Genomic DNA, 24,245 nt, shown 5'->3' with positions numbered 1-24,245 from the left:
TGTGCCTTGAAAGATGAGCTTAAAGATTATATTTTGCTCATATAACCACACATTTTTTGTGAATTCAGACTTGTGTGACTGGTGTATATTGTCGTAGTGAGATTGTTAAATGATTCTGCTGTCAAATAGAAATGAACAACATGAGAGTATTTAGGGCATTTTGTAAATCAGGACATAGAAATTCACCCGTTATTTGTAAAAATATGAGACGTCTTCATGTCTAACAAACACTGCTGTTAGTTATGTAACATTTATTTAAAAAAAAACTGTTTTTTCCTTAAATGGGTTTAATAGATTTTTTATTTTATTTTATATAAAGGCCAGTAGTGGGGCAGCACAGTGGCACAACTGGTAGAGCTGCTGCCTCTCAGCGAGCAAGTTGCTCTGGTTCAAATCCTGGTCTGGGGACTTTTCTGGGTGTAGTTTGCATGTTCTCTCCGTGCATGCGTGGGTTTTCTCCAGATACTCCAGTTTCCTCCCACAGACCAAAAACATGCATGTTAGACTGATATGACTGGTAACTCTAAATTGTCCCTAGGTGTAAGTGAGGGAGTGAATGGTGGTTTGTCTCGTTTGTCTCTATGTGTCCCTGTGATGGACTGGAGACCTGTCCAGGGTGTACCCTGCCTCTCGCACAGTGATGGCTAGAAATGGGCACTAGTGACCCCGCGACCCGAAAAGGAAGAAATGGATAAAGATAATGGATGGATGGATGAAGGCCAGTAGTTAAATGTATTTATTTATTGTCCCCTGTTGCTGAGCAAAAAAAGGGAAATGGAATAACTTTTCATCCGCCATTCCATTTGTAAGCATGATAACTTGAAAATAATTAAATTAAATTCAGTTTTGGTGTGTGGCTGCATGTAGGTGTAAAAAAAGTTCCTATCAAAAATTGGGTTGCCACGTCAAAATCAAAGATGGCTGCCGTCGTGTGTGTGTGTGTGTGTGTTTTTGTATGTATATAAACCGGCCACAGCCGATCATTTGAGGAAACTGCTTTTAAATTTTTTATTTTTTTTTATTGCTTAAAAGTATAGTTTCCTCAAATGATTGGGGTGGTGGAAGATGACTCTATAGAGGACACCACTGGCCACCCCCTGACTGCACCATTGTACCTGGTGGTGGATAAAATTTCTCCCTCCACTCCCCAGGATTTGTCACTCGAAAAAATATTTCCGTCCTTCTACACAGTGTTACTCCTACACACTTGAATCTCTTGCACCAAAAACCATTAAGGTTTACTTTCATTCCCTGTTCAGCTCCAGTCTAGAAAAACACTTGTCTCCAAAACTACAAACATTCACTATTCAAATCCCTCAGCAACTGGTGACATCGGTGTACCACTTATTAAATTTGTCAGACATGCAACAGGAGTTTTAGAAACACGTCGGTTGAAACATAATCAGATATCTACCAGTAATTTGCAAAAATCTAATTATAGTCTGTAGTCTGGGGAACACAAGTGATCCTTTTGTCCCTGAAGAACCAAGTCTGTCTTTTTAGGACAGGACCAAAATACCTCAGAAAATGGGACAAAGCTGGGCAGCTGTTCAGTCCGTTCACACAAAAAGTAACTTCATTCAGTTTTACAAGTTTTCCTAACGGGTAAACCTGCATGTAGCTGAGCTATACCATCATAACATTGCATTTGCATAAATTTTATGGCTTAGCAATGCTAAGTTGCATAATGACTTTAGGAACAGCTTTTTGCCTTAACTTATTAATTAAGCACTATGTTTATGGGCATTTTAAAGTGCTACACAAATGCCTGCCTGACCAATTTAAAGTAACCTTGGATGAAAATCTTGACTTTTATTAGCTTGGTGTAATTTTGTTTGTATGTATCAAACTATTCTGTTGGAATCCTGATTTTGTATGCTGTACAGGTAATGGTCAAAACAAGTTGCAGTTTCATGGAGTACCCAGCAGAGGGAGACAACAGAGGCGCCACGACGCACTGATGTCCACAAACACACACAGAAAGAAAAATAACACAAACTGCTGGGGTTGTGTATTTTATTTAAATTGGCATTTACAAATTAAGTCCAACTCATTTATAATTATAAAGTTCATGCACTCAGTTCTGTCGGATAAGAAAAATGCCAGCTGTTGCCTTCATTTTAGCAGCTTACACGTTGTAGTGTACATATTCTACAACATATTGTGATTTGAGTCTGGAGGGTTACAACACACCATGTGATCGTATGTTACAGACGCAGTGTGTGTGTGTATGTGTGTGTGCTTGAACTCCACTGTGAATGCCTGTGGTACCCTTTCAGTTCAACAAGTGTGGACTTGACGTGAACATTCTTGAGCAACTATTTCCCGAAGGCTCAACTTCTGCCCACGTTTTACAACCCCCAATATCCAGGCCTTCTGGATTCTGCAACACGCAGCTTTCTCAGAACCATCTCTGCTCAGCTTTTTACTCATCGTTATGTCTTGGTTTGTCTTCTGTACGTCTGGGTTGGGTCATTTTACTTGCTGTTGGTACTACTTAGTACCACTTACACTTTAGTCTCTTCTTTCTAATTTGCATTGATAACCGCTTATCTACTCTTGTGAATGTGCGTGTGTAGCTCAACATGCTTCACATCTATGCATATTTTTTAAGCAACACCTTGTTTTGCACGGTTATCTGCACAAAGAAGCACGTGGAAAAGCAAGACTGAAATAGATTTAAAGTCTTTTTAAGTTTTCATTTTTTGTTGACTTAGTGGCATTCTTGGTCGTATTATTAAATATATTTTTCACTCTTGAGGCCACCTTTTTAATATGTAACACACAAAGAATAAAATAAGCATTCTGCTTGTATAATGCCATTCATTATTTAATTCTCACATTGCTCACAGTTTGGGAATTTAAGAAATCAGTTCTTTTCAGATAAGACTGATTCTTATATATTTACAGACACTGTTGGGTCAAACCTTTCATTTTCCCATAAGTCTTCAGAAGGGGTTATCTTCAGTATTTATTGATTTATTTTTAAGAAAGAATATAGGAGCTTAGTAATGCGTTGCATTTTTCCTCTTACTGATAGTGTTTACTCCTCCAACTTTCTTTATCTTTCCTCTTCCCCATCTGGAGTCGTTTACTGTGCTTAACTACCGTACTAACAACACACGTACTCTTTAATTTTCATCATTTCCAGTGTGCTTATTGCAAAAGCTTGCTTTTGATGTTGTAATTAATAATGTTCATTGTGTTCATTTATTACCGCAATAAATGGTTGGTGCTAAATCTATTTAGCTCCACTTCTAAATATGTAAAAACGCTCACAGACCTTCTGTCACATCTGTCTTTCCACGTGAAGCGTGTTTGATATATCCCTCTGGGATACCAAATGTGCATTACTGTGATTTACTGGGTTTTCTCTGCATGCGTCTACTGCGTAGCTTCTGTTCTTCTGAAGGAAGCCTGTCCTCTTCACTTCTCATTAGTCCAGTCCTCCTCCATAAACACCATGTCACAAAGAGCCTGGAGCGTTTGGATCTCTAATGAAACCCGTCCAGCTGCTGCCAGTTTATCAGAACAAACACAGATCTGAAACGAACAAGACTTTTCTCCCGTCTCATGACCAGTTCAAAAGGCCATCCTCTTACATGACCTTAGTCCTCGCCGTGTTTACTGTCCTCTGGATTCTTTGGCATCTTTTAATCGATGACTTTGCCTCACTGTTTCTGATTTTTAAAAATAAATTTTTAATGTTCACAGGTTTTTTTTTTGGCTGGGACAATTTTGAAAATAAAAATCTTTGATTTAGTTCAAACGTTTTCAGAATTTCTAGTTAAAGCATAACTTCCACCCACACCTAACTGTGCAAACAGATACACACAAGTTTCTGCTTTCAACTCTCATCAGGCAGGAAAGTACTTGTGTTTCTACTTTCTCAATAACTTCCTTCCTGTCTTGACGCCTTTTCATGAGACCTCTCAGCGAACAGAAACGGGGAGATAAAACGATGTCTACACTTAACTACCCGGTGATAACATTGTGCAAACGGAGTGGGAATTTTGCGGTGCACTCTTTTGGCAGGCCACACCCTGGTTACTGGAATTAAGCTGGGGATGGATAATCACTTTAAGGTACCGGTACACTGTATAAAAAACTGGAATGGTTTAGTCCATCTCTGCAGCTCCTCCCTACTCCAACTCATCTGTGATGTTCTTCCTTTATGCTCCTCCCTCAAACACACCTTATGCAAATGCAACAATCTCCAGACTGCACAGAAGGCTTTGTTTACACAGCTATCCGACTGTGGCCGGTTAACTCACTCCGCAGGGCTGTGCTTCAAAAATTGCACGCTCCGAATTTGGAGGGAAAGAATACTCAAGGCTGTTTTCACTAAAAAAAAGCTCAAGGAAGTGCTGCTGAAGATTTTTTACATTGCTCTGCGGTAATAAGTGTGGTGAAATGAACCAAAAAGAAGAACATTTTGTTCCTCGGTTTTGTTTGAAATAATTCTTTGATTACAAAAAGGGAAACCTCTCCGCCTTTGCCAGTTGAACTAGATTGGACGTAAGGTAAATGAAGAGAAGAGCATTTTAAAGTTTTTGTGCCTTACACTGAAGAACGGCAGGAAATTCAAACTCAAAGGATAAAGCCGGGATTTGTGGATCTACAAAACCTAACTTTTTGAAGACTCTTCAAAGGATTCAATTCATTCCCTTTCAGTCTGCTGTGCTATGTAGGGAAACTTGCCTTGTACCTGCGAGTAGTATTTAGTTGAGTGGTCTAGGAAAAACTATGATGGAGTGGGACCACAGTGACCGCGAGCCCTGCTTGTCCCCTGCAGCATTTGTTAACCAGGTACAATATTCCAATATCTTGGAAGGACGGTTTAAACAGCTGCAAGGTAAGAAACGAGACATTTAAGTTTAAAAATTAGTTTCCATTGTAAGTGAAAACTCCGTGGATGCTTTTCCACTAGATTAGAAAACGTCAGCACTAAATATAAACATGAGTCACTTTTTAAAGTCTTGCATAATAAAGTTGTATTTAAAGACTAGTTTTTGAGTGAATAGCACTTTGGTGGAGCAGGAAGTTCAGTTTCACTGTTTTGTTTGTTTTCCTGCAGGTGTTTCTGATTGAATCCTGAGATTGTTAGGTTTTTATTTAGTTTTCTTGCATGAATGAATAACTGTGGGAACTGAGAAAACGTTTCTCACACGTGAATGTTTCAAAGGCGAGTTTGGGGAGAAATGAAGATATTCATATAGTGCACGTAGCAGGCTTCAGCTTGGATCTAAAGCAGCCGAGCAGGCAGTCTGGCACTTGATCACTTGGCCACCTGTCTTCTTATCTTATTACAATACACTGCTCTGTCTTTGGCAAAAGCTTGAGAAGACTTTGTGGTTCTGTACACAGTGGGGGGGGGGGAAAAATCAAGAGACTCTAAAGAATGGCGTAAAGGGAAAAATACTTGGGCTAAAAGTGAAAGAATTCATCTTTGAGGCCTGAACATCAACATGTTTTTTTTGTTACAACGTAAAAAACCAAGGGGTTTTCCTTTCTGGTGTCACTTGTCAATGTTTTGTTGAGTAAAGGTTTTTGTTTAACTTGTATCTCGCATGTCTGTTCCTTTGACCTGCAGATTGTAGTTTCAGGCCACAAAGCAGCAGGTATTTCTGGTGGCTACGTGCACCTCAGGTTCTTGAAAACAATGGTGTATGCAACGTACACGTCAGTCAGTAATGTGTGTAAAGATTAGCTTTCTACTTGCTTCTGGCCCTGATTGCCAGCCGAGGTAGGAAACCGTCTTTAAGTTTATACGAGGGTCAGAACAATTCTTTCTGCATTCTTTTAATCTTTTAATGGACAAACCATATCCCAAATGAAGCAATGACTTTTACAAAATTGGTGTTGATGGTATGTTGATTGTATGCTTTGTTTGGAAGGTGATGTACGAGTTAAAAATGTTTTCTACACTGATTTGCACCGCTGCTTTTGATCAGATTATCGTTAGATATGTAGAGATGGTATCGTTTATCTCAAAGATTCTACAAGTTTTGCAACATTTTCAGCATCAGTCAACCGTACTTGCATGCAAGGAAAAGTTCATTCCTTCGTCTCATTTCTAATCATTTATGACTAAAACCTGAAGCTCTGACTAGTTTTCACACTAAGATCAGTCACCGAATAAAAGATGACATGCTTAAAAGCTCTTACAATAAAAACGTCGTAAAAGCGATGAGATCAGAATAAATGCTGTTGCAGAAAGTGATCGTCTCACCGTCTCTGTGGAAATGTTCAGAATTGGGTTTACTGTAAAATAAGAGCACATTCTCAGATGCACAAACACATTTTTGTAACACCCACTTGTCTTTCCAGTTTGACTGCCCCGTGGCTCATTCTTTGCGTCACACCCTCCTTTTGTTAAAACTCGAAGTCTAAGCGGAGGATGTGCACTCGGTTTACAAATTTACATTCATAAGAGCATCCAAAAGATGGTTATGCATAAAAATACACAGTTTGCTTTTGTCAAAAAAAAAAGTGCATTTAACGAAAAGTGCAACAAATGGAGCTTATTTCAGTTTCAAATGAACAGTTTAGCATTTCTTGAAGGAATGTTTATCGCTCGCCACCTTTTATGTCAAAGTTAGAAATGATCATCTTATGTTGAAGTGACCAGTGTAGCCATTTATGTCAAAAGTTGAAGTCAACGTCATGCACAACCTCAAACGATAACACCACGTCTTGTGACCATTACTTCATTTGTTAGCACTTGCGTGTGGCGCATCACTCTCATACTGCCTCACCAAACTTTAGCTCGATATTTGTAAAAATTGGCTTAGATATAGCCATTTTTGTGAATTATAAGGTCAGTTGGTTGTGGTGGCCATCTTGAATTGGGTTGACTTCAAAATCTAATCCGTTGTAGATGTGCATGCATTGCTTATTTTCTGAATGTATCATTAGAATGCATCCACTGGTTCATGAGATATTTCCAAACAAATGCACAGTTGCTTCCAATAGATCTATCATAGTCAGATAACACTCTGAGTATAAGTTGGGGGATCACTCTCAGCTACTACCTCACAATTCTTTGCTAATACATGTACAATTGACCGTTAAAAATGTTTGGTTCTTGCTAAAAGCTGCAGCCAACTTTAGTCGGGTTAACTCAAAGTTAATCAGATGTAAATGCCAACTCGGTGATTACTTAAACCCAAAGTTTTATCAAAATCCGTGCAATAGTTTATGATATATTTGCTAACAAACAAATGAACGCTCATCAGACACAGGGAAAACATGATTGTTCTGCCTTTTCTTTTGCCAGTAACTAAAATAAAGCTCAAGAAGAATTTCAGTCTTCCAGTCAATTTAAATTGAAAACACTGAACAAATGTAACATTTTGTTACCTTAACAGCTACGTAGGAAATATTAAACCGTGTTACTAGATTATTATGAGAAAAAGATGCGACTAAATGGAATCAGAAACTGTGTGGATTCATATCCTTCTGTCACTCGTTCCAGGTGATGCCTAAACAACAAGTTGAAGCTTTAAACACCTTCATGCTTTATAATTGTTTTTTTTTTATTGTGTATTACTGCAGCTAATATAATACATTATAATTTCATGTGAAAGTTCACTTTATCTTATGTATTTATAGATGTCCGTATCTATCTAAATAAATACTCTGATTGTTTTAGACCAAAAACATGCATGTTAGGTTCACAGGGGACTAAATGTTCCCTAGGTGTGAGTTGGAGCAGGAACGATTGTCTCATTTGTTTCCGTGTCCCTGTGATGGACTTTATACCTGTCCAAGTTGTCCCTCGCCTTTCGTATAGCGACTGCTGGACATAGACACCAGCTCCCTATGACCCGGAAAGAAAAAAGCGAGTAAAGATGATGGATGTATGGATGGAATGTTGCACATTAAGAGTTAACAGTCGATTTTAGGGTGTTGCTCCAAAAAGGTCACTGTCCTCTCTACAATTCTGTTTTTGTGGACTTTAGCTGGATTGTCACTCGGCAAACATGAGCAGTTTGGTTTTATTCAAGCACAACGGACAGAAAAGTCTTTAAAATATCCTCAAAGTCTTTCAGTTTTTGTTCAAAATCGACTTTGTATTGTCTATTTATTCATCAGTACAGTATACCTTTTCCCTCCTTAGTTATTTCCCAATTTTCCTGAACATTAATTCAAAATAAAATGTCCTGGCTGTAATGAGATCATTGTTGGATTTTGATCAAGTTTCAAGTCTAGCAGCACTTCAAGAATCGAATGTTGTAATGTTATCTATTTCAAACTTTTATTGAAAGCTGTGACTCCATGGGCCTCGAGCTGTAACTCTGAGTCATATTACTTTTGTGAGAACACACACACACCAACACAATGCCTTTTTTGTTTGTTCAGGTTTCCTAATATTGATTTCTCCGTGCTTAGTAGGTTAACGTAAAAGTTGTCGTTTTAACACATTTGTGGTGCCACTGACGTTTCTCACTCTCCTGTTGTGCAGATGTAGTTGTTGTGAGGTTCTTGTTGCGGTCTCTTTCTCAAGGGATTGGCCTTGGCCGGGTCCCCTCCTCCCACAGCTTCTCTGTTATCACCTGCAGCTGCAGATGGCACAGAAAAAATGTAATTGAAGGGCACGCTCACTGCCATTAGAAAATGGGGAAAACAGTGCTGTACAAAAGGCTTCTTTCACTTGCCCTGACAATTCTAATATAAAACCTGTGAAAGTTGGGCAAAAGCTGATGCTTGCAACATTGAGCAGTTTTAATAGTGTAAGCGTAAGTCTTGCTACATGTGTCAATGCGGCAGTTTTACCACAACCCTACTTTCAAAGTCGTAACCGAAGAAAGTGCGCTTCCACTTTTATAGAGGGAGGGCAACAAACAAAACACGAACATCTGCAAGTGCCATTTTATTCACTTTGTTTTGCACACGCATAAACAGATTTGGTTTAAATGTGACAGTGAAAAATGCACTTATCATTTACACAAACGGCTGTGTACCCATGCACAATAACATGAGACTATATTTAACAGCAAATTATTCGGTTTCATAAATTAAAAGACGACATTTTATCCTACAAAAATAAGATGGTTTTAAACTTGAAGGACCTTTTGAACCTTTTTTCTTTTAAGGCTAAAAGTAGCTGTACATTTTGTGTATATGATGGCTCATCTTATCCAAGTTTCCAAAACGAACTTCAAACTTTTTCTCGGAGTTTTCCTCTTGTTTCTTTGTATTGCTGGTGCCTCCCTTAATCATATTCACTAAAGTAAAAGGTGACATGTAGTTTAAATCAACCAGTAACATCACAAAAAAATAGAAACCACTAACCACAGTTTCTGCTTTTTTTTTTTTTGGTTTTTACATGACATTAATTTATGACGTTTCTTTACTACATATTTTCTGGTCCACTTTTCAATTCTACTAGGTAAAATATGCTCCATAAATTTGAATTTAGGACAATATGTAAGTCCATTTTATTAAAAATCTGTTTCTGAACCATATATAGATATTTGCATGTATATTTTATGCTGTATTTATGACTGTCAGTATTTAAACTTGCTGTCTAATTAGTGTATGAATTTAGTACTCTGTCGCCACCTGAGCAGTAAATAATTAGACTTTTCTACTAATAAATGAGATGCGTTCAAAGTAGGCCTGTCACAATAACAAATTTTATTGGGCGATTAATTCTCAAAAATTATTGCGATAAACGATATTTGAAATTTGACAATAATTAATAATTATTGTCAAATTTAAAAAGAAATGTTGGTTAATTTTCTTTTGAGTGTAGTACCTTTTTTGACCACTGATGACAGTATAAGACTGTTTGAACTGAAGGATGGATAGTGAGGGAGCGAGCAGCGTATCTGTTTAAGAAAAATGGGAGGGAGGCCCCTTGACGTGACATGAGCTGTCTCCTTTTTTCCGGTTCTCAAAATGGCGGATGCTCGGTGTGGTTTGATCTCTTTAGCATAGCATTTTTCACACAAAGCTAAAAATCAATAAACAAGTTCTCAACTTCTTTTTGCAGAGAAAAACAACTTTTTACACGATGGAACGGGTTTCAACCGTGAATTTTGGAGCTTTGACAAGACTGAGGTCCCCCCCCCCGAGGTCGACCTGTTAGCTTAGCTTCTCAGCTTAGCTGCTTTTAACAATCCAAAAAGACAATTTTGGATTGTTAAAACAGATTTTAAAGAGAAAAGGAGGGGTCAGTGAAGAGTACTGGAGCTTTTGTCATCCAGTGTCTTCAGTAGAAAGAAAGACACGAAGAAACGATAAAGCCGATAAATGAAAATGAAGTTGATAATTTGCATTTATCATGTGATTAATTTGATTTATTGTTTATCGGACAGGCCTACTTTAAAGCAATATTAAATAGGTCACCGTAGTAGCTAATATCGTGATAGTTTTTTGTAAAACATGGATAAAAATGTTTCCCTTCCTTCCTACATACCTACACGCTCCCTCCCTCCTTCCTTCCTTTTACTCACCGACCGACTGGGGTTACTGCTGCCCATGTCCAGCAGTCGCTGTGCTAGAAAAGAGTCGCACCCTGGACATGTCGCAGACGCTTCCAAGAAATGTTGTTGTCCACGAAGTTGCGTAAAGTTTCTTCTTTTGGTCAACTTCATGTTGAGCACGGTATCGAGTTGTGAGAACATATGTAGCACACCAGTATGTGCTGTGTTTGCTGCTTGGTCCGAGTTGGGCCTCTGGTGTGTTAGCCTGCTCATGTGTCACACCATTGTGGTAATGATGCAGACAATCTTGTTTTGCTTTGACATGGGTGCAGCATTTTTTTTAATGATCATGTAGGAAAATATTAAGTAAAACATTTAAATTTAGAACTGGATCATTGTCTGGTTTTAAAGTACCTTTTGGTTGATCCAGGGCTCCCCACTTACTGATTTAATCTTTTATTTTTCACGTGGTTTTTGGTTTTGCATCAAACCCCTAGTACAACTCTGTGCTGATGTCATAGTAAACAAACAATTAGTGAAATAATTTAACTGTGTTATTGCACATGACTGTTTCTTTAGTATGATCAGAGTTGAAAGTGAGGAAAAAGTCAGGGAAAAAGTCAGACTCCCAAGTGAGCATTCTTTATCTAGCTCTGATGATCTTACCTAGAAAATGCCAGATCATTAAAGCTGACAAATTGATGGAGGTAGTTTACTCACTCTTTTGAAGAAGGGGAAGACTAGAAGAGACGCATAATGTAAGGTTAAGGTGGTTAACACAGGATGTCACAAGTTTAAAGTCATGGTCGTTTCAGCTGAACTTGAAAGCAAACCAGGTTTGATAAAGTATAGCAAATGTTGAAGGCTGACATGAAACAAGGTGAAGTTAATAACGCTCGGTGACTACCGGTCTGCTGAGCCCAGAATGTTTGCCTAAAGCCTCTGATATCACCATGTTTAACTTTGCACAAGTTTGAAATTAGGAATATCATTTCAGGACAGCATGGGTTTGACAATAAAAAAAAATAGACAATGAAAAATTTGTTGACACTATTGTTTAATTAGAGTGAGTCACTTGTCTGCTGCGCTAAAAGAATCAGTTAACACAATGGAGACACGGCATGTCAAGTTCACTAAGCATTCAACAACTGGTGATGGTATTAAAAAAAAACATGCAGCTTTTTCTTTTAGTATTTTTTTTTTATTTTACTTTTGCATTTCCTACAGAGGGTGGGGCCGCTAGGCTTTCGTTTCCCCTTGCTGTTCTGTTTGTAGGTTAAAAGGAGGTTCTTATAGAACTAGTCTGTCTCCATTTATTGATTAGAACCAAACAATGAAGACGTAACACGTCTTTTTTTTCACACAAAGTTAAAGCATGACCTCTGTGTTGAAAAGGACTTTGTGTCTGTGATCAACAAGCAGGATTTAATCAGTGACGGGGCCAGTGATGGTGGTGATGGGATCAGGTCTTGGAACAGTATTGTGTATACAGCAGCACACGCCAAACTTTTCCGTTTGAGATGTTGATCGTGATGAAAAATGAGTTCTTCTCAAAGTCTTCATCAGATAACGATAATCAGTTATCTTTAACATTGTTTAGTGTCTGTCAAGCAATTGATTTTGTCCATTTAGTCCTACATTGCATCAAGTGTACCGGTGTATATAAAGGTCCGGTATTTCTTAGCATTTTACAACATGAAGAGTTTAGTGAGTGGCCAGGACGACCTGTCAGCCTGCTGTGCTTCCTACCTGCATATAAACAAATGTATATGTACGAATTGCATCTTATTAACAGAACAATCTTTTTTATAATTTTTAATTTTAATTTTTTAAAGGCAGCTTCCAAATTAACTAATTAATTTTGATTCTGCTTTATGCTTCCTTCGGGCTGCTGTTGATGCACTGTATTGTTTTACATTACTAGTGTTCAGCATATATCTTAGGTCTTTTAGCATTTGGTGTTTGTTTAGCATATATCAGTGTATATTGTAGCTGTTTTAATATACCGTATTTTACATTATTAGTGTTTAACGTATATCTTAGATCTTTTCATGTTTGTTTAGCGTAGATCTTGGTGTGTATGCATCTTAGATCCTTATATACTGTTTCTTTTTATATGCTTTATATTTTTACTATTTGTGGGTGTAACTGGGACCCTAAGTACAAAATTTTTTCCTCCTCATGTATCACGTGATGAAATGACAATAAAGATACTTGAACTGACACTGATGTCAAGATGCTGTCATTTGATTGAAATTTACAGTTATACCTTTTTTTTTTCTAAGACCAGACCATTTTTCTTTAGAGATGTAAAGAAAAAACGATACACATTCAGTCATTCATTTTATTTTTTGTTTTTACACCTGTCCAAGTTGGAAGTATTATGGCATAGTCTCCGTTCGTCCTTCTGTAAAAAACAAAACTTGGTTTGCATACGCATCATCACTTGACAAACAAGTCCATAAATCAAAGTCAAGGGTCAATGAAAGTCTTTGCTTGTAGACTGCTGTATTGGTGTGTAAGTGTGTAGAAGCGTGTATAATGTGGTTTATGTTGTACTTTAAAAAAAATTATTTTTTTTATGTAAAGTATCCAGAAACAGTATTTGCAAATGGTCTTATTAATATTAAATGACCTCAGTACAGGCAAATGGCTTATAAAATTTTTCACTTTTGCCATAAATTGCATGTTTGTTTGAATATTTATAATCTTTTTAAAAGTTATGAGCCACCCTCTCATTTCTTTTAATTTTCTAGGAGCCGTGTATTCATCTGGTCTTTTTAAATTACTGTTGCTCATTGTCCTTTGGGTTTTATTAACTATTCTTTAGATTTTACTTCTGTTTTCAGCCTAGTCCTTGTATCTGAGTATTGAAGAACTAGTTTTGGTGTGTCCTGATGCATACTCAATAATCCAGGTAGAAAAATCTAAAAAAGTTAAATCTGGTTCTCTGGACAGTCAAAAAAAAAAAACGAAACAACAACAAAAAAAAATATGCAGAAACGTTTCGTCATTCGTCTGAAAGACTTCTTCAGTCTGAGGTGCCGAGCTGAATACAGCACCTCAGACTGAAGAAGTCTTTCGGATGAAAGACGAAACATTTCTGCATTTTTGTTGTTGTTGTTGTTTTGCTTTGTTTCATTTTTTTGAATGTCCAGAGAACCAGATTTAACTTTTTTGATAGTTTTGGTGTGTTGGGATTTAACACCGACTTATACCTGTAACCATAATAAATGCACCTAACTTAAAGTAGTGTTTGTTTTGTGCCTACCCATTACAAATCCGCTTAAGTTATATGCAGCTCATTGCAAAAACACATACGGTAATTTGCTCCTATTAATAAAGCTGCTTGTCAAATAGTGACGCCTTTTGTAGATGCAACACAATAAATAATTTGTGTCATTGAGACCTAAAAATGCAATTTCTAATTGGCTGTGCTAGGCCAGGGGTGCCCACACTTTTTCAGCATGCAAGCTACTTTTAAAATGAACAAGTCCAAGTAATCTGACAACTATAAAAATACAAAACATCTACTTATTTATAAACATTAATTATCCTTTTCATGTTTTACGATCTTGTTTTATGTTCTTATTAGTATTTTACCATGTTTATATGGCACCTTGATTTATTGTTTTATAACACTACTTTTATTTAATTGCATTTTACTGTAGTTTATTGTTTGGACTTTATATGTTGTCTGTCTAAAACTGGTCTGTCTTGTAAATGAGTCCTCATGACTAGGGATGCACGATATTGGATTTTTGGCCGATATCCGAAATGCGAAAATGTTAAAACTTATTTGGCCTATAACTAATACCTATACCGATATTTTTAATATACTTTCCTTTGTCAGAACATAGCCCTCTTATTTAGGCTTATTTGCTACAAAAATTGTGTAACAGCTGTAAGAGCTGGTGACATATATTCAGTAACAGCTACATTCATAGCACTTTAACTTATATTAAATGAAAAGTGTTAAATATTATTTATTAGCATTAGTCACCTGTGATGCTGTCTCACTTGTGGAGGCTTGTTCTAGGTTCCTAGCTGCAGTGTGGGATCCTCTGCACTCCTGTGCATGAAGAACAGCCTTTTTAAGCTCAAAGTTTTTGTCTAGCCAGTGTTCCGTAAGACTAGTCATGCTAACGGGGCTAACACGACGTCCAAATGTCTGTGGTAAAACTCACCCAAGTGCTATCAGCTATTAGCTTCTCAATCATGTCGGAATCGACTGCTTGTAACTCTGTTAACGTTACGTCAGAAAAATATCTCAGACTGGGGACAATGTAGAAGGCTCGACATGGTCGGAATCCGACATCCTCACCAACGAAAAATAAAACTTCCACACCGCTGACATTTTGAATTTTCCTCTCTGCTGTGAGATCAGGTAGGCACATGTGACGTCATCACGTTGTGCTCCCGCTGCAGGCAAAAAAGCGCATTTTATATCGGCGAGTTATTTTAATGAAATGTCCGATATTGAACTTTAACGCTAATATCGGCCCATACCGATACCATGCTGTTGATATTGTGCATCCCTACTCGTGCCTCAATGAGACTAACCTGGACAAATAAAGCTTGAATGAATAAATTAAGTCCCAGCTCGCTGTGGACGCAACATAAATGACAAAACCCAAAAGTTTGTTTAAAAAAAAGTGACAATTTTACTGTCTGCGTACTAAATAATAAACAAATCCCAGCAATAACTTCTGTTCTTTACACAAAGGAACAGAAAACAACAAGAATAACTTCATGTTTGAAAAAGAACCTGAGAAGTTGAGAACAAAAGTGAAAATTCAGCCCTGACTTTAGTCCTGACAGCAGCTGGCTTTTAGCTAACTGTATTCCTTGATACCTGGAGAGCTTTGATGGAAGAACATATTTCTGGTTTGTTTTTTTAAGTCTCTGAAGTCGGCTCCTTCAACAAATTTCTCTTTTACCATCTCTCCGTCTTGAAAAGACTTCTTGTGCTTAACAATTATTAGTGACTCACCTGGAATGATGCTTTGCTGCTGTGGTCAGCTGTAAGAATAATGACTGCTGTCCAGATAACTGGAATTTTGGTTCCTTCACAGTTTTTTTTTTTCTCAGCTCACTTTTCGGAAAGACGTCAGTGCCGTAGTATTTATGAATATAGTCTGTAAATGCCACTCCGGTCCACTTGCAGATGAGACAAACGCACGTTGAATATGTCGTGAAAAAAAAAATTCTCCCCCCATTCCATATGGAAATGGTAGTTTTTTTGCTTCTTACTTGGCCCAGCTCCCCAATTCATTTTACACTTTCTTGAGTTTAGATTAGAATAAATAAACTGGAGGCTATTACGAGTCAACTGGTTTGTTTTTAGCGCGGTTGAATGTGCATGCGTAGTGACCTATGCATCAGAAAAGAGCCGGTCTCCGATTGGCTGCCCTGTGTATCAATCATGGACACCATTGTTTGCACATGTGTGGTGACCCATGTGCCAGAAAAGGTTGATCTTGGATTGGCTAACCTGTATGTCAATCAAGTGACGAATTGCAAAGTGAAGATGGATTGATAGGCTCACGTCTGTTTAAAGAGAGAGAGAGAGAAAAGTCTGTCTATTTTGTCATGCGATCTACTGAAATTGCCTTTGCGATCGACCGGTAGATCGCGATTGACCAGTGGATCACGATCAACGAATGGGGCACCCCTGTGCTAGGCTAATAAGGTCTGTAAATACACCCATAAAGGATGAACCAGTCATTTGTTGATTTGGGTGTATTTTGTATGCGAATGATTCAAAGATCAAAGTATTTTACCAAACAAATATAATCCTTTTAGAAAGGTTCAAGTACAAAAACTGAACTGGGAATGAGTAAAAATACTTTAGAACTTTGAAAGACCTCCAGAAATCCTGAAGTACTATGATTTAAGGCAACTTTAAATATGGGTTGTCTCGAGACCTTTACCCAGTATTGTATATTTTCATGTTAAATCGAAGCCTTGTCCCTCCAAGTCACTGTTGGTGTTGTGTGTGTACACATGTTATCACTAAACACAAATCCTGTAGCTATGAACCACATAGACGAGATTAAGTCTGCTGACATTGCTTAGATCCCCTGCAGATAATTATCTTTATTAACAGTACTTAGACAATGGTGAATAGAAATAAAAGCTCAACCTCAGTACCTTGAATAGTCAGGAGGGCACTGGCTGAGGCAGGCCCTCGTTCTAGTCTTGCTCTGACATATACTTAAAGCTTACCACCACCTACAGACTTGTTCAAAGAAACTGGACGTGCCCAAATGTGCTTGGAACGTCTAATGATGCCTTTAACCACTGGTTCCCCATCTGTTATTAGTAAACAGTGGAGAAGAAACATGGAGTTGCAAATTTGAATAACTAGTTTCTTTTCAGTATGCACACAAAGTCTGGAGAGAGAGAAGTGTTTTCAGACAGAATGCCTTGTACACAGTTTGGCACATTTAATGTTAGGGATTCCTGTTTATTCTATATTTTAACAGTAAAAATGTGTTCCCAATAGACAAGGATTTAAATACATTCAACACAGCTGGCATTAATCATACTTAATTACACTTTTTATTGTGAGATTGCAATTAACCGGTACTTTAAACTTTGCTCGTTTTATGACTAAAATATTATTTTTTATTTTTAAGAGCTTTTTTGGGGGCGGGTCAGAAAAGTTAAGGTTATGTAAGACTTAACCACACTGTCCTGTGATTGGTGGGATTCTGTTCAAAAGACTACCTTTTGTCTGTTGTAATTGTGTAAGTATGTTTGGAGGTTCTGCCAGTATTCTACATGACGTGACGTCTATCATCACAGACATATTTTGAAGTTTGTTTGTTTTTTCTTGGGATCTTTTGTCAGTGCCATCAATCAATGTCCAAAAAAATTTCACGGTTTGCCACTAAGCTTCCTGTTGTTGAGACTAAGCGGTCACGCTTGTATAAAAGTAACACATCTTTTAGGATTGCGTGTACAAACATTACTGTAAGGTGTTAGACTAAATACTCAGTTATATCAAACCTGAAAACAAACAAGTTCTGTTTTATGTTCTTCTTCAATGTGTGCAGAACCAAAGGGGTGGTAGTACAGCTCCTTTTTTTTTTTTTTTTTTTAAGAGACCCCTGCATTTTCCCACAGCCTCCCCCCTTAATGCCGGGTGCTGTCGTAACATGACTAAGCCTCAGATGGAATGTAGACTATGCCACAGTAACTCAACCAGTCAAAGCAATCAAACGCTGCTGCTTCATTGGACAACTCTAAACTGATTTATAGGCTTTTAGTTATTGAGTCATTTATTTGTGGAGTGTATACAAGCTTTAGCAAGCTATCAAATCTGGGTTACTGAGTTGTTTTTTTTCTTTGAAAATGTTGTGAATTTAAAATCTGAACATTTAAATGACAACCTTAAATCATCAACATATCCAGTCACAGAATGAAGACTGAACTACCTCGAGATTAAACTGAAAATTTGTTTTTAACAAAGTAGCTTTTTAGTCTTTTTTTTATTTTTTATTTTTAGCTGCAATACTCTTATGAATTTAATTAAGTTTTGTAAGGAAAATAACATACTTCAATAGTAAGAGATATGAGAGTTACTTTGGTCAGCCATTTAAATTTTTTGAGTAAATGGCTTTATCTATAGTCACCTTTTTTAATGCCCATCAAAAATGGAATATTTTCTGTATGCTTGTAAACTTTCTCTTGTCCCACCCATAACTTCTGAGCCGCTCAAGATAATTTTATTAAACTCCATATACATATGCATCATCACTAGATTCAAGGTCACAAATCAAGGTCAAATTTTTTTTATAAGGTCTTTGCTTGTCCAGGCCCATACTATAGATTTTTTTGTAATGCTGTATAGTTTAACAAGCATATAATGTGCCATATGTGGTACTTGGGGTCTTATTATTCAGCAATTGCTTTAAACAACATTCAAGACCTCTATATAGTGTTATAAAGCACATTTTGAAAATGTATTTCAGGCATGTGGTCATACCTTTTACTTCAATACTTGGACTTTTAAAACCACTCCTGCAATGGCTTGATTGTTTGCTTATGTTGTACTGTTGTGTTGACTGAGTAATCTGCCAGGCTCATGGCACATGTTGGCTTTAGCCTCTTTTCTTTTCAGCTATTTGTACTGATATTGGTAAGTGAGGATGGATGAAGAACTCGTATGAGCTGGGGCCTTGTAGGTTGGCCCCTTGCTCTCCCCAAAAACACATTGAGCTTTATTCAAACCTTTGTGTCCCTCTGACAAAGGACGTAAGGCCTGAAACACTGTGTTCTGAGCCTCTCCTGATCCATTTAGGGTTCTCCAAGAATACTATGATGTTCATTGTTGAGACATGATTTAACCTAACCTTTCTTGTTATCTACCTGGATGATTGAGCTTACAAACACCTTTCTGAACCACTCTGGCCTTGGTTGTCCTCAGGTTATTTCTGTGAGTAGTAAGTTGGACATCTGACCTAAAACATATGATTGTGGTACATAATGATTGACTGTTTTGGATGGGCATGTTTTACATGTGTTAAAAGCCTACTTATGAGATTTCAAAAGGAGGATGGCTTGAAACACAGCAATGAAGGCTACCAATGGGACATATCTGGTTGGCAGGCCGCAGACTGAAGTCCTCCGGATGGGGGATGAAATGTTTCTCACTTAAAGAAACTGGTCTAGATGACAAGATTTAACTTTTTTTTTTTTTGTTATCTACCTGGATGATTGAGCTTACAAACCTTTCTCCAAGATTCTTTCTCTTTGACTGCTCAGAGCTAGGCAATAGCCCAAGTAGTGCAAAGAGATATCTAATTCAGTATGCCAAAGGCATCACACAGACAATTGTCTCATCACCATTTTGTTGCAGTTGAGAGATTTAAGATTTTGCTTCTCTATATTACCAGGTTTGGGCAAAAATACTACGTTTGTTGTCCTCCATACATAGCTGTCCTCTAGACCAGCAACATATTCTCTAGTTGTTGTGTCCAGAGGCTATTCTAGTCCTCTTTGGAAGAAAACTGGGAAGATACTACCTGGACCACAAGCTTTAAATAGGTCAGACATATTAATTGCCCTTTTTACTTTGCCTTTAGTGGTAATGGTTGCAGCTCTGCACCAGTCATACTGTATGGGGTTTAGTGACTGTGACAGGCTGTGAAGTATCTTCTGCCCCAGAAAAATGAACTTGAAGCAGATACTTAAGCAAACTTGTTTGTGTGATAGGCGATCCTTCTGGTGGAATAACAAAGGATAGATGGTTGACTTGGTCCTTTCTGAGAAGCTTGTAAAACACTGGGCCCTTTAACATCTTCACAAAACTTTGCTCAAAAGTCTTGCACGCCCTTGCAGTTTAAGTTGAGGATGCAGAAACCATGCACAGTCACTTATGGAAACCCCCAAAATACTGACTGGAATCTGATGATCAGCATTCTATCCCAGTTGATGGGTGAGTGAATTGCCAGGATTAAAACTGCAAGACGGTGAGACAGAGGTCACATGTATGACTGTTGCTGTGCAAACCACCTATAAGTCTGCCTGTCTGGAGAAAGTCTGGAGGCCGTCAAAGCAGCTGGCCTGGTGGACTCTGTAGTTGTCTGGCCTCCGTAGGGCAGTAAGAGGTAAATGGTGCAGATTCCGATCCCAACCAAGCAAAACAAAGTGGGAACAGTATTCGGCAAAGTTCCGAGAACCACATCGTCAATGTGATGCTGCCACTACTGTTCTGCTGCATTTGAGAATAGCATCAGCCCAGAGATCAGCAGTGCCACCAATAAGTCCTGTTTATAAGAAGCAGGTTATTAAAATGTTTCACTCAAAACAGTATTGCTTTGAAACTATTCAAATAAGCTACAAGCAGACCAGTTGGATTGTTACATGAAAATAAGGAAAAAATAGTGTAGATATTGGAGTATAGATGCAGATGAAGCCCCTTTAGTTTTCATCGGGTCAAATAAACTTGGGTGTTAACCCATCCTACAGTAGAAGGCTTCTGAGATTTCTAATTCTTTTCTTTGGTGTTCCTTTATTCTGCTGACAGCTGATAGTAGGTAATCACACAACAGATGGTCCCTGGGCACCTCTGCAAGTTCACGTTGCTTTGCTCTCTGCTATTCAGTGCCATTTTAATAATATCAAATATTACTAAAATTTTTAGGTAAATTTTTAGATTGGGAACTTTGAATGCCATTACATTTTCAAAAAGCACGCAAATTTAATCCTTACCTCGTCTTTAAAAAAAAAACCATAGCTGGTGGGTAAATTTCAAACGTTTTATCCTTTTATATTTTCAAAAATAACATTTATTGAAAAGCACTTACTGTATTTACAGTTGTTTTGTGTTCCCATTTAGTTAATTTTTGGATGGATGCTATGTCTGATTGAAAGTTATTTTTTTGTGAATGTGAGTTGGGTGTAAGGGCACGCCTGGAATAGTGTTTTCAAAAGGCAGGAAGACCTTATGTTGTTGAAATTAGGTCACCTTGTTAGGTGGTGGAGCAGGATTAGCCTCTTACCTCTGCAGTCCATATGTCTGAGCTGCTGTTGCATCTTATTTTTTTAATCATTCTTTTGCAGTCCTGTTTTAAAGTAAGCAAAAAAAGAATCATTTAACAGTATTCAATTTTACATCAATTTGTCTCTTAGTCTTTGAAATTCAGTCATTACTACAAATGCACACAGAGCCATCAATCGGTAAACTTTGATCGTAAGAGTGAAACTCTCACTAAGCTGTGAATGCAGACATGTTGAAGACTAAACAAAATGGCTCATCTGTGAAATGAACTGTATGAATCAAGGGCTTACGTCCTCATACGAACTACCTTTCAGTACCGGGTTACTGCTTTTATTAAATGCCAAATTGATTTCCCGGTAATATTCATTTTTTATGCTAATGTAATTCAAATCAGTGATAGTCTGGGAACCAGACGTTTCTCAGATCTTGGGCTGTTTTTACTCTGGTGTAATTCATTCAACCTTTTATTTATACAGGTTAATCCCATTGAGTCTCGGGGACTCACGTCATGTGTGTAGCTCTACTTCTGCCAAACTAGCTTCCTCCTGGACCTGCTTTCCAAGCATGATTATTGAATATGGACTGGGTTAGGTGTGATCAGATCGCGAGCAGTGCACGCTTGGGGCACATAGCTTAGCTCACTTTAATTTGTTTAGTTTCTCTGGTCCATTGTGTTGCATCAATGAGATATTTGGCATAGAAAGCTATGAGAACAACTAATAGGCGATTTGTACATGTATTTTATAATACAAGGCTAGGTTTGTTGTATTTTAGTTTTGTATTGTGAACTCACTACTCTTAACTTTTTGTTTTCTTGCAGATGAGCGTGAAGCGGTGCAGAAGAAGACTTTTACCAAATGGGTGAACTCTCACTTAGGCCGAGTGACCTGCCGTATTGGTGATTTATACACAGACCTCAGAGATGGCCGTATGTTAATCCGCCTTCTCGAAGTGCTCTCAGGGGAACAGCTGGTTAGTATTAGAAAACTTGTTTTTTCTCTCTCTCCAAACCATGACCCAGATCTCCTCAGCATGACCCTCAACACACACACCTCATGTCCTGAGGGAACAGAAATCATGGGTTTATTTGTTTTAGTGACTCACTTCCCCTTCAGCTTTTTCTTGTTTTGCTCTTTAAGCTGTTGTCATCTTTTTTACTTTTTATGTATTTCTAGTTTGCTTTGTTTAATGCCTCAACCATGCCCCCCCCCCCCCCCCCCCCCCCCCTTCTGCTCCATGTAGCCAAAACCCACTAAGGGCCGCATGCGTATCCACTGCCTTGAGAATGTCGACAAAGCCCTGCAGTTTCTAAAGGAGCAAAAGGTCCATCTAGAAAATATGGGCTCACATGACATTGTGGATGGGAATCACCGTCTCACCTTGGGTCTCATATGGACCATCATCCTTCGTTTCCAGGTAACATAATAATATTACATAATTTCCCTTGTCTTGCCCATAAATTCTGATTTGCTCAGAATAATTTAATGGAACCAGAAACAAATATGCATCATCACTAGACATTGTCACGTACACTTTCCATCACCCCAGCTTCAAAATGAAGTTCAAAAATCAATGTCAAAGTTAAAACAAGGTCTTTCCTTGTTTGGACCATAACTTCTGATTCACTCAAGGTAATTTAATGCACCTTTTACACAAATGCAGCAAATGCACGTGTTGCTTCACTTTATATTTTTCCAGCTCCAGTATCAAGGTCACAAATCGAGGTAAAAATTAAAGCAAGTTTTTTCCTCTCCAGGCCATAACTTCTATTCTACTCAAGATTAATTAAACTTTATACACATACGCATCATCATTGGACGGAGTGTCTGTACACTTTTCTTCGCCATCATTAAGGTCAAATGTTATACTGGTCTTTCCTTGTCCAGGCCATAGCTGTATTGTATAATAGTTTGTCGATGGGTGTATAACGTGCTGTTAGCAGTACTCATGTTTAACCTCTCTGGGCTTAACAAAATAAACGCAATCTTCTGACAGATCCAGGACATCAGCGTAGAGACAGAAGATAACAAGGAGAAAAAATCAGCCAAAGATGCCCTGCTGCTTTGGTGCCAAATGAAAACTGCTGGGTAAGAAAGCAGATTGATTAAGAGGTTATTCTTCAAAAAATTAAACATTAACATGTTCAGCATTTTTTTCATTCATGCTAAATACCTTTTACTCAAGAGGTTATCAGATTTTTGCTGTGCAGAGTTAATGATTAATGATTTCTAACCTGGACTCTACAGATACCCTAATGTCAACATTCATAACTTCACCACCAGCTGGAGAGATGGCCTGGCGTTCAATGCCATCGTACACAAACACAGGTCAATGACTCCTCTACTGCACTCGTACAACCATCCCTAAAAATTCTTGTTCTTGTTTTTAAATGATCATTCCACATTTTCAGTCTGCAAATAAGCTCAATGTTTTCACTAAAATGAAGCTGTAATCACATTATTACCTTTCTCTGGGGCTGTTTATGCATGTTTATCTATGTCTCCTACCACTGTAAATAATATATTGTTATATGCAATGTTAATGAAATAGTTTGTAAGATGACCTAAATCACTCAAATGAGAACCAGCTTTTAGGGGAAAAAACCATTGTTAGTTACTCAGTTGCACACCCTGCTGGTAACGGACACATTGATGGCTTGTGTTTGTAAAATGAGAGCCAAAGGTTGAGCCTAAATCTGAGTCAGATAGAATAGAGTTACAGTGAACACATACAAGGAAGGTCAAGGAAGGATGGTGTTATGATACTAAATTTTCAGGCAAGCAATTACAGTACAGTATGCAGAAATTATATATATTATTTTTAATTAAAAAAAAGAAGTAAATATTCACAAGTAAAAGTATTCATATTATAAGATAGAACTGTTAACAGTTAGTCTCTCTACTTGAAGGATAATGCTATGCTGCAGATTTCTCTGAAGTATTTTGTGTGCGCCCTCTAGTCTCTTCTACCGTCTAATTAAAACCACATCTGTTTTCTATCTTCTGCAGGTCTGATCTGATTGAGTTTGACAGCCTGAAGAGGTCCAACGCTCACTACAATCTCCAAAATGCCTTCAATGTGGCTGAGAAGGAACTGGGACTCACCAAGCTGCTGGACCCCGAGGGTGAGCGGTTAAAACCTCCACAAAGATTGAATCATTCCTGTATGAAACGGTGATGATTTAGTGCTGTCATTAAGCTGCACATTTTTTTTTCCTCCCCTTAAACAGTAATGTAATTTTTGCAAATAAGGAATTAGAACCAATAGTTAGAGTTTTGCCTCAGATGGAGGAGTTTTAGTAC

General features: G+C 37.8%; 1 protein-coding gene across 2 annotated transcripts in view; it reads left to right on the top strand.

Moving 5' to 3' along the window:
- LOC119420683 (spectrin beta chain, non-erythrocytic 1) overlaps positions 1-24,245 on the top strand; it is a 67,688-nt gene that overhangs the window by 21,801 nt on the left and 21,642 nt on the right. The window contains exons 1-6 of one of the 2 annotated variants that reach the window (XM_037688109.1): positions 4,260-4,855; positions 21,764-21,915; positions 22,186-22,359; positions 22,939-23,030; positions 23,190-23,270; positions 23,952-24,067. In XM_037688109.1, the coding sequence (XP_037544037.1) occupies positions 4,747-4,855; positions 21,764-21,915; positions 22,186-22,359; positions 22,939-23,030; positions 23,190-23,270; positions 23,952-24,067 (724 nt within the window). In that variant the 5' untranslated portion in view covers positions 4,260-4,746. Of the gene's footprint in view, positions 1-4,259; positions 4,856-21,763; positions 21,916-22,185; positions 22,360-22,938; positions 23,031-23,189; positions 23,271-23,951; positions 24,068-24,245 lie in introns of those variants that run through there. The other variant, XM_037688112.1, reaches the window with a different exon arrangement.

The sequence above is a fragment of the Nematolebias whitei genome, chromosome 14 (assembly GCF_014905685.2).
Source record: "Nematolebias whitei isolate Nwh7 chromosome 14, NemWhi1, whole genome shotgun sequence".
NCBI classification, from domain to species: domain Eukaryota; kingdom Metazoa; phylum Chordata; class Actinopteri; order Cyprinodontiformes; family Rivulidae; genus Nematolebias; species Nematolebias whitei.
This window is presented reverse-complemented; position numbering and strand designations above follow the sequence as displayed.